The sequence below is a fragment of the Mesocricetus auratus genome, unplaced genomic scaffold, assembly GCF_017639785.1.
Source record: "Mesocricetus auratus isolate SY011 unplaced genomic scaffold, BCM_Maur_2.0 Super-Scaffold_100010, whole genome shotgun sequence".
Lineage (NCBI taxonomy): Eukaryota > Metazoa > Chordata > Mammalia > Rodentia > Cricetidae > Mesocricetus > Mesocricetus auratus.
Window position 1 is genome coordinate 50,319,234 of NW_024429194.1, and position 13,624 is coordinate 50,332,857.

Here is a 13,624-nt window from a genome sequence, read left to right on the forward strand (position 1 = left end):
AGTCTGTTCTATTTGATCAGCTAGGGAATTCAGTAGAGACCTAATAAATGCTACTTCTTAATAATGAGACCATCTTAGTTACTTTTCTATTGCTGTGATAAAACATGATGACCAAGGCAACTTATAAAGGAAGGCATTTAATTTGGGGGTTACAGTTCCAGAGGACAGTAGACTCCATGAGCATCATGGCAGGGAGCATGGCAGCAGGCATGGTGCGGAAGCAGAAGCCAGCTGCTTACATCTGATCCAGAAGCTGGAGGCAGAGAGAGCAAACTGGGAATGGCATGAGCTTTTGAAATCTTCCAGCCCCCTCCAATGACACATCTCCCTCAACAAGGCAACACCTCCTAACTCTTCCCAAACTGTTCTGTAAAGTGAGACCAAGCATTCAAACACATGTGCCTACTGAGGCCATTCACTTCCAAGCCACCACAGAGATCAAATTCTATAGGGTTAGAGATACTCTAGAGACAGCCTAACAAAGCTTAACAAAAAACATAAAGGGATGAAGAAAACCTATGAGTGACCCTGGCTGATACAATATGAAACGAAAACAAAACAAAAACATTGCTAACTCAAACCGACTCAGATTCCTAACAGATTAATAGAATGAATGATACTGCCTTGAGTATCTAAATTGTGGATTTGCTATATGTGATGGTTAGTGTTGTCAGTTTGATAAGATCTGGAATCACCTTGGAATTGCCTCTGTGGGATTATGTTGCCAAGTCATTAAGGTGGGAATACCCATCCTAAAAGTGGGTAGAGCTTGGGTCCTGGAGAGAATGAAAAGGAGTAAATGAATTCAGCACAGGTAATCATTGCTTTTGGCTTCCTTCTTGTGTTTGTAATGAGACCATTGCTTCAAGTTCCCACAAGGGTGATAATACCTACAGCTGTGATAAAATATTCTGACAAAAGCAACTGAAGGGACAAAGGGTGATATTGGATTTTTTTTTTAACTCTTTGAGGGCCCAATACCCAGTTCCCAAATAAATACACGGAAACTTATTCTTATGAATGTCTTAGCTTGGCTTGTTTCTACCAAGCTTTTCTTAAATTTATCCCATCTACCTTTTGCCTCCAGGCTTTTACCTTCCTCTATTCTCTATTCCTTTCTTTCCTTCTGACTCCATGGCTGGTAGTGTGACTGGGTGGCCGGCCCCTGGTGTCCTCTCTCCCTTTTCTCTTATTCTCTCTGCATTCTAGGCTGGTCTATTTCTTTCTCCTGCCTAGCTATTGGCTGTTCAGCTCTTTCTTAAACCAATCAGTGTTTTAGGCAGGCAAAGTAACACAGCTTCAGAGTTAAACAAATGCAACACAAAAGAACGCAACATATCTTTGTATCATTGAACAAATATTCCACAGCAACACACCTTAAACTAATATTCCACAACAAAAGGGTTTATTTGGGTTCATAGTTGGGGTGGGACAGAATGGCAGAATTTTGGGCTTCTGGTTACATTGTATCCATAGTATCGAAGCAGAGGATCATCTCACCTTCTTTTAATTCAGTCTACCAGCTCAGCCCAGGGAATAGTTTCCATCTTCACTAATTCACTCTAGAAACTCCCTCACAGGTGTTCCCAGAGGCTTGTCACCTGTGTGATACTAGATCCCATCAAGTTCACAACAATATTAATTCTATGAAATTAAATACCTAACGGCATGCCAAGTATTCAAACCAATGTTCTTGGTTTGAAAGAAACTAATGGCTTTGAGAAACTGTTGTGTTGCAGTCAATGAGACCCCTAATCTCATTATGCTCACACTGGTTTATCTAGTAGCTGCCCTTTCATGTTGGCTCCTTTGTCCTTTGATCATTAGTCTAGGTGTCTTTGGTGGTGTTTTTCTCATACAAGAATATTTCCCAAGTAATTTTATTTTCTGTACACTAGGAGTTTATTGATTCTAAAGAATTCTCCATTTCACTGAAATTACAAAGGCATTAGACATCCCTCCCCGCCATGCTGCCTCTAGCTTTACTGAAGTATAACTGACAAACAGAAACCCATGATTGTAACTCACTTTCCTCATCCATTTTAAAATCTTTCGGGATACATCTTAAAACTTGATAGCAAGTGATAATTTGCGGCAATTTTAGTCCTATCCACTTTAGCTATTATCTTTTTCATTTCATGTAGCTGTATTTCATCTATGATGTATTAAGTGAAATTACATGAAGATTAGATCTAACTTTAGAGGGAATATAGATTAGGTTTTTAATACTTTACAAAAATAGGATCATTTCATCTTACTTTTATATGAAACACTTTCTTGCTATAAGTTTTAGTTATAATTTGCACAAACACAAAATAATATAGCATGATTCTCCCATATTAAGCTGACTTTGATGAGTCTTAATTGTATAAAGGTAAGGAACCAGCCCTACTTGATATACACCATTTTTATCACAGCCCCAAACCTCCTTTGGACACACGCAATCAAACCTCCACGTACCCTTGCACCCCAACTCTGGTTTCATAGTCTCAAGCACCCACTGAGTTGTCATTATAGACTACCTTTGCTAAAATTCCTCACAAATAAGCAGTTCTTGGGCTTGTGTAGCTCTCCATTTGGTGTTTACTTCAGGCCTGACTAGTTTGGAGGTAATAAGAAAACAAACAAAAAAGCTTGTACAAGTAATTTGTTTTCACCTTTCTTGGGTACATGTCTTGAGAATAGAATTTAGGGTTCCTGCCTTGCTTTTTGTTGTCTTGAAACACCAGGACCAAAAAAGGAATATTCTGGTTTAAGTTTCAGAGGGAGAGTACACAATGGCAGGGGGCCTGCGGCCATGACAGTGCTTGCCAGAGCAGGAAGCTTGAGTGATCATTTTCAAGCATGAAGGTGGAAGTGGAATGATACCATAAACTTTCAAAGTCAGCTGAGGTGATGCACTTCCTCCAACAAGGTTCCACACCTTCCTTTGTTCCATAATTTTACAAACATCACCAACCAGGGATTGAGTGTTTAGTATGTGAATCCAGGGGGTTGACTTCTCAAAGTACCACAGATCCTATGGTAAGTCTATATTTAATCTTATAAGAAGTTGTCCAACACTCTTCTACAGTGCCTGCACTGTTTTTGTCCATTTACCAGCAATTACAGGAATTCCAGTTACTCCATGTCTTCAACAGCTGGTGTCAGCAGTTTTGTTGGTTGGCACATGGTCTGAATACTCACAGGCAGTATGTATGGCACCCTGATCCCTATTGTAGTTTATGAGGAGAGTGAAATTTAATCTATAGTGTTTGGAGGTAGGGCCTTGAATAAGGTCATTGGGTGGAACTTCCACGACAGCCTGGTGACTTGTAAAGAATATATATACACTGGGGTGCTTCTGTATCTCCACAGGTAAGGCCTTCTAAGAAGGCCATCACCAAGCTCAGCCATTTAACTTGTTACCTGTCAAACTGACCCAAAAGTAAACCCTAGGACTCACCTAGGCTGGTTGTTGCCATCAATAGAAATCAAGACTGAAGTAGCAGTTGTTGGAAACTATCCTGATGAGTTTGTAGTGGTTTGTGTCTTCTTTGTATTCCCGATGCCTGTGGAGCTGACTTAACTTTCATAGAGAACACCACTTCACAATTGCCACTGTTCAGCATTTTGTTATTGAACTCTAAGGATTTATTTATTCATTCTGGTTATGCCTCTGCAAGATACACATATTATGAGCATCTCCTCACAACCTGGGAACTGCTTTTTCATTCCCACTGCTATCTTTCAAAGAGCAATTTCAACTTAATATTAAATTTGAAATTATCTTTCCTAGTTATCTTTACTCACACACACACACACACACCAAAAGAACAAAACAAAACCCTTCCTTTCTCCAAAAAGCAAAATTTCTCCTGTTTCTTTCTAGAACTTCTACTTTTGGCTTTTAAGTATACCATCCATTTTTTAATTTGAGCTTTGCACCAAAATTGGGAGCCAAGAGTTTAAACTCCTTTCTTGTAGAAACTTCAATTGTTTCATTTATTGAAAATTCTTTTCCTTATTAAATTATTTTGATACCTTTGTAAAATCAGCTGTTCAAGTATGTGTTTCAATTTCTGGATTCCATTTTATTCAATGGTCCATAGCAATTCTGATGAAACATGTCTATTTGCGACAAATTTGTTCATAGTTTCTGGCAGCCTTTTGTCATATTCATTTATTATAAAGGTGGCACTGTGTGCCAGTGTTTAAAGATTTATCCAATATCTCCCACTAAAATTTAAGAAGTCTGTGTTCATTTTTAGCTTGGTTTCTGTGTATGGAATATCCATTCCCCACCCCCTGCATTCCAGATGTTTTTGCAATATACTGCCTGGTTTCAGATCATTTCACTGATATACAAGACTTTAAAAAATGTACTATCCCCTACACAATGGTGTACAGGCAACTAACAAATGCTGAATGGGAGAAATAGTCTTCCCCAAGAAAGAACACATCAATTGGTTGTCCAATACCAAATGGTCAGCACTGAAAACATACACGCAAGTAACAACAGTCAAGAAAAACAGGCCGTGAATTTGAAAGAGAGCAAGGAGGGATATATGGGAGAGTGCAAAAGGAGGAAGGGAGAAACAAGTAGATCATAATCTCAAAAATAAAAGAAAAATAATTTAAAAAATGTGTAGTCCTGCTTGTTGAATTTCTTGGCTGTTGGTTTATAGTTTTCATCAATTAGGAAAACCCTTAGCCCCTTTTTTTTCTTAACATGTTGCTTTGTCTTCTTGACCTAGCCTTTAGGAGTTCAAAGTCAAGCATGTAAGATTCTCTTCATGCATTGGCTGAAGCGGTACTCCACTCCTGATTGATTGTGTGTTCCTGTGTGTAAGTTTCCTAATGAATGCTTACCTCATTGTTTTTACTGAGTTACTATACCAAGTACTGAGTTACACCATGGCATTCTCACATGCACACACACATTTTACTTTATTCATATTCATCTCTGTCCCCTGCCACCCTCCTGTGCCCTCTCCAGCCTTCCTTCTTTCCCCAACTTACACCTCCCTTTCAGTTTCCTATCCTGCTTCACATGTGTTCTACTATCTTCCTCCCCACTGTTAGTACTCTCTGTACTTTCATGCCTATGCCAATGCACACAAATTTAAATCTAGACTCTGCATATAAAACACGCAATTTTTGTCTCAGTCTCAACTATTTCACCAAACACACTGATCTCCAGTTCCATTCATTTGCTTGCAAATGTCATGAATTCATTCTTCTTCACAGGTGAACAAGATCCCATTGTGTGTATGCACCACATTTTCTTCACGTACTCCAGTGTCCATGGCATCTAGGCTGGCTTCATTTCTTCACTGTTGTGAACAGTTAACAAACATGGAAGCTCTACAGATGTCAAGCTGCTATAGTTCTATCCAGTCTTTCTATCTAGATAGTGCTTAAAACATGTCAGGCCACAGCAACTTAAGATCTTACAGAAACTTAGGATTGTTAATGTAGAGATACACAAGTAGTTTCAATAATTCGTGTCTATAAAATTAGTCTGTGACATATATACATATAAAACATTAGAAAGACAAAGACACCAATGTAGTGCTGTAGTTTTGTTTACATATATACATATGTACCATTAGAATGACACTAAACATGACACCAATGTGGTGTCGTAGTTTTGTCTTTTACTTTGACCTCCTTTAAAGACCACTATCAATCTGTGGAAAATGTTTTATTGTATCATGTCAATATACTGCAAGGAATATTTCCAAATAATACAAAATTAATCCACAGACTTAACTAAGTGAAAATCAACTGATCCAGAAAAGTTTCTTCCTTAGTTTTTCACAGCAATTATTAAGAGTTCACACCCTGATTTGTTCCAAGAAAGATTATTCTAGTAACTTTGAGTGTTCAATCCGTGCAATAGTCCAGTCAGGCTTTACTCCTTGTGTAAATTCCCTCTGAAATCTAGGAAAAACATAAATATAGTGATCTTCCATCAACCCAAACATGCTCAGATAGCTATACAACTGGCAAGTATGAATTAAAAGCAGTGTTTAAAAAGAAGTTAATCAAATGGTAAGTCACAATTCAAATGTTTACAATACCATATTACTGAAGTACAATCTTAACTCCCGCATTTTTAATGTCTGATATATATTCAACACTCGCTAGCCCCTGAAAGAAACTTGGATCTTGTTATTACATGTCTAATATGAGCAGAAGGAAACTGAACTCTGGGAATACAAACAGCATTTTAAATATGAGCATACAGGAAAAGACTGCTGAACATCTCACTGTTACCAATTCAGTGAAAAATTATGGAATTTGTTCAGGTTTTTTTTTTTTTTTTTTTGAGTCAGGGTTTCTCTGTGGCTTTGGAGACTGTCCTGGAACTAGCTCTTGTAGACCAGACTGGTCTCGAACTCACAGAGGTCCACCTGCCTCTACCTCCCGAGTGCTGGAATTAAAGGCATGCACCACCACCACCCAGCAAGTATCAGCTTTATAAAAAAGATTTATTTTTAATTTTGTGTGTGTGTGTGTGTGTGAGAGAGAGACAGAGAAAGAGAGAGAGAGAGACAGAGAGAGAGACTGTGTGAAAGTGTGTGGATGTGGGTGCTCATGGAAGCCAGAGACATTCATTAGCTCTCCATGAAGCAGATGACAGATGGTTGAGACCTAGAAACTGAACTTGGATCTTCTGCAAGAGTAGTATGTTCCCTTAACCACTGAACCATCTCCCCAGGCCCCAGTCTTAGTATTTTTGAAACATCCTACTCTTATAAGGATGTCTCTTAGAAGAGACAAAATTTAGTTTGATGCCACAGATCTACATTTTAAAAGAAGCAATTAATAGATTAAAACTAAACAAGTATTTAATATCTAGATAATATTTTGGATAATTATAATCAAAGCATAAAAACAAAACAAAACAACAACAAACACTTCTCAGGCCTGACATGATAGCAAACTACTTTAATCCTAACACTCAGGAGACAGAGGCAAGTGGATCTGTGAGTTCTAGATCAGCCTGGTCTACATAATAAGCTCCAGACTAGTCGGGAATACATAGTGAGATCCTGTCTCAAAACAAACAAGCACACACGAAAAGAAAACTTTTACACAAGTGGAAAAAAAATGAGGATATGATTCTTATATATCTTAGTAAAACAATATATTTTTCTTCCTAGGATATCTTTTGCATCTGTTTTGTTACTTTAAAACAAATTTATAAATTAACTGGCAAAATAACAGTATTTCTTACAAACTGTGTCTCCATTGACATGTATTAGCTGCTCACCTTCCAAATATTATAAAATAATGTCTCTTTCTAAGTCTCTTTAAGGGCAGGCAGCATCCCTTCACTTTAGCATCTAATCTGGAGTGTTTAGCAATGAGAGGTTATAAATAAACATCTTATGAATAATACCTACGCCAACAATGGCAGATTTTAATTTTCAAAGATGGGGGCATCTTATGTTTCATCCCATATACACCTCGGCAACGTGACCTTGCTATTTATTGTTTTTCAAAGTGGGGGTTGGGGGTGTTTCTAGACACCATTTGAATTGTACAAATTCTGTGACTATTGACAGCCAGGTATAGCAAAATAATGTTGCTTTAGTTCTGTTTATGAGCCCATCAGTTTCCAAGTTCTACCTCTCGGCATCCAGTCACCAGGCAAATGGTGTCACAAGTTAGACTAAAGCCACAAGCCAAGCTGCAAAAGTCCTAGAGAAAGAGATGCCAGAGAGATGCCACACATGACAGGTGAAGCCATTGTGGGAATGAATCCTCCTGTCCCTGAGACCCTACACGATGCAAGTGAGGCAGAGGAAGTCCCAGAGCTGAGCTTCTATAACTAATAAAGCAGTGAGTCACAGGCAAAGACAATGGCTCTTTGAAGTCACTGACTGCAGGTTACTTTTTTCTTTTGAAACAGTCTCATTGTGTAGCCCTGGCTGGCCTGGATGGAACTCACTGTGTAGACCACACTGGCTAGAGAGATCCACTTGCCTCTGCCTCCTGAGGGCTAGGATGTAAAGTCTGAATCACCATGCCCAGTGAAATGCTACTACTTTCCACTTTTAACAATCCCATTTCATATTCAGTTTTTTTTCATAAATAGCTTGTCAAATTTCAATCCTTTTCTTTCTAAAGCTCTCTTCAGTTTTCATACTTTTACACTGTTTTTCATTTTCTAGACAATGAAGACAAAATGCACAATCATACTCACTCGTAGCTTGCACTAAGCAATTGTTTACTTTCCACGCTCTGATCCCCCAACTTCACCTGGAACACACTGGCTCCACTTATGGACTCAGTGGGGATGTCGGCACTAGTCAGATACCAAAAGCACATCAGGATGTTAACGAACTTCCTTCCTTAGAGAGAAAACACACACACAAACACACACACACACACAATCAGAATATCTATCAGCTACATAGCCATAACATCATCAGAAACAGGAGTACACTTGTCCCAGGTCAGCCTTTGTGCACACTCCAGGGAAATTTAAAATACGTGAAGTAACACAATTTTCTTTTCCAAAAACTGTCTTAGAGCTTGTTCTCTTTGTTAAACACATACTCTACTGAGTACACCACATGGGTTATTCTTAATTTACACCATTTCCTAAGATTAAAACAATCCTAAGGCAAATACCTGTGGTCCCCCACCCCCAACAAGAGAGAGGCCACACCTACAATTTTGCCCCTACTTCAACTGTTCCAAAGAAAGGCCCTTGTTACTTTGTTGTGCCTAAGTGTCACAATGTGTGTGTAACTCAGTTAATAACTATGGTGCTAAAATGGAGTATGGAATGTTAGGGAGGAATAAAATATTACCCAAGATACTTTGCAAACATTTCAAATTAACTTGCCTGTGAGCTTATCTATTAAAAGTCCTCTATTGTCAGTCTTATAGGATCTCAGCAGTGGCTATCCCTCTTGTTCGCCTACCTTGTGATGCATACATACAGAGATCTGAAAATGGACTGATTAACTGATTAACTTTTGGATGTGCTATTGGGAAATTCATGTACTGGAAAAGGAAAAGAACCACATAACCACCATAGTTCCTTCTAGCTTTACCATTGTTACCTAACTCAATTTGGGAGTTTTGTAATCCTTTTTCTAATCTACCTTTATCTTATACTGTTTTAGTTTTATTCCAAAATTACAGCTAGAAATGTAAAATATTAAAGTGTTTCCTATACTTTAGGAAATATGATATACAATTTTTTTTGAAACATGGGGGCAGCCTGTTCGAAACAAATGGTTTTTTTTTTTGTTTTTTTGTTTTTCGAGACACGGTTTCTCTGTATTGTTTTAGAGGCTGTCCTGGAACTGGCTCTGTAGATCAGGCTGGCCTCGAACTTACAGAGATCTACCTGCCTCTGCCTCCCGAGTGCTGGGATTAAAGGCGTGAGCCACCAACACCTGGCTTTGAAACAAATGTTTTCATCAACATATATGAGAATTTTTGTTTGTTTTTTGTTTTTGAGATAAGGTCTCTCTTCACAATGCTGGCTGGCCTTGAACTCAGAGATCCTCCTTCCTCTGGAGGGGCGGGCGGGGAGGATAAAAAATGTGAGCCATCACACCCTGCCTTGGATTTTCCTGCTGGGTAGTAAACAGTAACCAGACAGAGATCTAGCCAGCCACCAGCTTTCAGTGTTAGGTATTTAAACAGCAAATGTGACATACTATTTTTCTTTCTAAACCCTTATTATTTATTTATTTATTATGTATACTAGGTTGGTTTTACAAACTAGAAAAGTGATACAGGCTTTGAAGGGCTACAAATGTCTGTTCACACAGATGTAACTCCTTCATCCTGCGGTACTCACTATTTTGGTTTATTTGAACAATTAATGGTCATATAAAGTTGCCTAGGCCAGCGTTACCTTTCTCATCATAGTAAATGGAGATGTCCCCTGTTGATGTGTAGACAATGTCATCTACCTCGGCAGCAAGTGCATTTTTATGGTTATCAGACAGTGAAGTGACTTTTTCTTTTAATACCTGTAGCACCTGAGTTGGAAAAAGAAAACCAGTTTACCCATTCAAGTTCTTAAGTATTTTAAAAAGTGATGTTTATCATTGAATTTTCCAAGACAATATTTTAAAATATTGTACTCATTCTCAAAAATAAAACTAAAAGTTATTCAACTAAGTAATTACTGATAGAATATAAGTGAGACTGTATCATTCTATTCCAAGAGTCATATACTTTTTAAGTTAAAAGAACACTTTACCTCTTTGGCTACAAGTTCTTCCAATAGATCAAATTTACACTGTGACAGCAACTTAGATACATGAGCAAAAGCCTTGAAAAAAACAAAGGGGTAAAGATTACAATTATTTCAAAAGACCATACAAAATACCATATAACATACATACTTAAATGGTTAGTATAATAAAGATTTGCTTTATGGCAAATGGGACATCAAGAATTATTACAATAATGTTGGTCATGGCTGCTATTTTAAGCTGACTGACTTTTTACAGATAGTATGGTCACATATGTAGTTGCAAATGAGCCAACTACTAATTCTGAATCCATTTTTAGGTCCCAGGAAATGACAGTGTGTGGCATATGTATACTAAATTTCTCAAAAAATTACTGGTCCAACTGTCTTCTCGGCCATGCATATGTAGAAGCCCAGAACCCTCCCTTGGAATGTAATTCCATTTGGAGACAACCCTTTAAAAAGTGATTGGAGAAAACACTGAGGTGGTCAGTGTAGGTACTAATTCAGCATCAACTGGGATCTTTGTGACAGGAGGAAAGGTGTTGAGATGCCAGACATAAACAAAGCAGAGGCCTCAGGAGAAAGCAAAGCCTCTGCCTAGACAGTGAAACACTTCTGTTTAAGCTATTCAGTCTGTGGCCCTCTCCTATAATACAACGCAGATGACTTCTGAGAAAATGCACACGCACAAATGGATTCAAGATCTCCTGAACACTAAAGAGGTACTCAGGGTCAGAGGTCTTATGTTTGGTAAGCTCTCACATGCAATATGAGTGGCAATCTAGACAAAAGAACTATAATCACTATGCAGAAACCTCATTTCTAGCTTGTGTGGTCGAGATCATACCTGAGAAAATTGTCCTAAAAAGTAATAATTATAATGAGGCTTCCCTGGTAAGAGTCCAGTGATGTAGAAATGTCTACCTCAACACATTTCTAGAAACAGCCTTCTTTTTCACAGAAAACACTGAATGACTGTACAAGAAAGCTCTAAGAAACAGTAATTTCTCAAGGGTAGTTAAGAAGACAAAAGTTATACATACAGATGGCAAGTGGGTGCATTAGAGTATATACTTCCTTATCTCATGATAAATATTTGACTAGATTATATGTATCCATTCCAACTGCTGATGACTGGAGGACCAAGCCTGCTTTTATTCTTAGGAATTTATTTCTTCCTATTTTTTTTTATGTGTATGAGTACTTTACCTGTATGATTGTCTGTGAACCATGTGAGCATAGCATACCTTCTGAGGTCAGAGGATAGGGTGAGACTCCCTCGAACCAGAGTTGCAGACAGTTATGCACTGCCATGTGGGAAACCTAGGACCTCCGGAAGAGGTCTATTTAATCATTGAGCTCTCTTTCCAGCACCAAGACTACTTTTGGACAGTGTGGTTTAAATTTAGCACACTAACCTTTCTAAAACTTGACTTCTTTATGCCTACAAGATGATTAGACAAGAGGCCCTTTCAATTTCATGTTCTATGATGATTTCCATTCCTGACACATAAATGAACTAGGGCAGTCATATACGGATGATGAGGTAGACTCGCACCTGGGCACTGCAAAGAGTGTACGATCACACCAATTTATCTCTACATGCAAAACTGACGCAGAGAACACCAACTAGCAAATTTACCCTTCATCATGATATTGAGGTAGGCATTATTACTCAAGCTTGCTCCTTTTTATTTTTGTGCAAACGCGTGTACTAGCCAAGAGCTGACTCAAAGAAACGAGTTAATACTGACACTGATTACATGAAGCTAAAAACACTAATTTATAACTAATGCATCACATGAGTTGGGTATAAATGGCTACAATTGGGGGTGTAAATCTGAAATAAGTCAGGAGTAAAATTATAAATATCAGTAATTATAGTCAGAGCTATTAAATTATTATGCTGGTAGTCTTTGACAATATGAACTGGGGAATAAACTATGACTTTTACCTTTGTGTCAGTCTATAGTTCTGAAATGGTAGGGACTGACAAAAGAAAACTGAAAGGAAAATTAAAATAGCCTTCCATCCTAGAAAGATGCATGTACACATAAAGTCTGTATTCCATCCTAGAAAGATGCATGTGCACACAAAGTCTGTATTACATCCTAGAAAGATGCATGTGCACACAAAGTCTGTAAACAATCTCAGGATTCAAAGTGACCACTCTAAGGCAGTATAGATTGCCTCTTGTGAAGGTCATGATGGGCAAAGTCGGAGCTAGGAACCACCAAAGCCTAAGTAGTCCTAGTTTGCTGGGTCTGGGCACTGGGTAGACCTGCAGCCTCAGCAAACGCCTCATAATCCTGAAGGATACATAGGTAGAGGAGGAGGGCAATGCAGTTCTCATACAGCTGGCAGGAAGCTGCCTTTCTACCTGAAATGACATCACAGTACTCTGGCAGTGCTTACTATTCCTCACCATTAATTTTATGCACTCAATTTACTTAACAAACACTTATGAAGTGCCTACTATGTGTGCTGGGCTCTGTCTTCTCTAATTTTCTAATTCTGGAAAAAAACAACCTCATACCTGGAAAAAGGCTAACTAGCATTAAAGTGGCAGGAACAAACAGGTTTTGAACTCACTTCTGCCTCAAAGCCTGAAGTGAAAAACACAAGTGGAAGGCCTTCACCCTAGTTTTTAATTGAACCCCTCCTTCTCGACGACCACGCAAACACACCTAGATGCTTATTAATGTCAAGAAGTGGCTGAAAGATTCAGTGTCTGGGTCACTACCATCGTTTGGTAACTTGGATCGCCACGAAGAACTTCACAGCTAAACACCTGAGCAAGCAGGAGCTGAAACGCATGAGGCGGACAGGCTAGGGAAGCAAACAAACCTGCTTCGCCCCCTCAGTGAACTCAGCGACACTGAACTCCTTGTCGAAATAGGCCCAGATAAGGAAGGCGTAAATCCGAGTCCGGACCCAGTTGATGGGGTTGGAGAAGCCCAGAACGATCATCCTGGTCTTCTGGCGTTGCTGGGGCTGCTCCTCGGTGCTGTAGCTGCGGCTGGGAGCAGCGGGTAAGGAAGCGAGGGCTGGAGGAAGTTCTGCCCGGCGGAGCAGGGGCCTCCGGGGCCCCCAGGAACGCAGAGCCGGGCTTGCCCGGGCCCAAGTGCAGCAAGGGGTCGGGGCCGCGCTTGAGCCCAGGCGGCGGCGACACAGGCAGCAAAGTTCAGTTGGCGACAGCCTCACCTCGGTGGTACTGAGAGCCCGGAGAAGGGTCGCCCGGCCGGGGAGAGGCAGGAGACGGGCGGCCAGCGCCATGTTCGTGACCTTTCACCTCTGTATGCATGTGCAGTGCCGAAAGGAGACCGGAGGGAAACCAGCTCGGCGGTGTCGGGGAAGTGGAGCAAAGGCCGCCTGCTGCTGCCCCCTCTGGTGAATCTGCCCATC

At 39.6% G+C, this 13,624-nt stretch overlaps 1 protein-coding gene across 3 annotated transcripts; it reads right to left on the bottom strand.

Moving 5' to 3' along the window:
• Positions 1–1,383: 1,383 nt before the first annotated feature.
• On the bottom strand, positions 1,384–13,583 carry Maip1 (matrix AAA peptidase interacting protein 1). Of its 3 annotated transcripts, none has more exons than XR_005879927.1 (5): positions 13,067–13,579; positions 10,223–10,294; positions 9,872–9,998; positions 8,198–8,299; positions 1,384–5,925 (listed from the first exon to the last, which is right to left on the bottom strand). XR_005879927.1 is itself a non-coding variant. In XM_005080896.4 (5 exons), the coding sequence occupies exons 1-5, from the start codon at positions 13,493–13,495 to the stop codon at positions 5,847–5,849; spliced, it is 855 nt and encodes a 284-aa protein (XP_005080953.1). In that variant the 5' UTR covers positions 13,496–13,548; the 3' UTR covers positions 1,384–5,846. The 3 variants fall into 3 exon arrangements, 2 of the variants coding, with proteins under 2 accessions (XP_005080953.1, XP_040609530.1); XM_005080896.4 differs by having other exon boundaries at positions 8,198–8,345; positions 13,067–13,548; XM_040753596.1 differs by lacking the exon at positions 8,198–8,299 and having other exon boundaries at positions 13,067–13,583.
• Between the last annotated feature and the right edge of the window lie 41 nt (positions 13,584–13,624).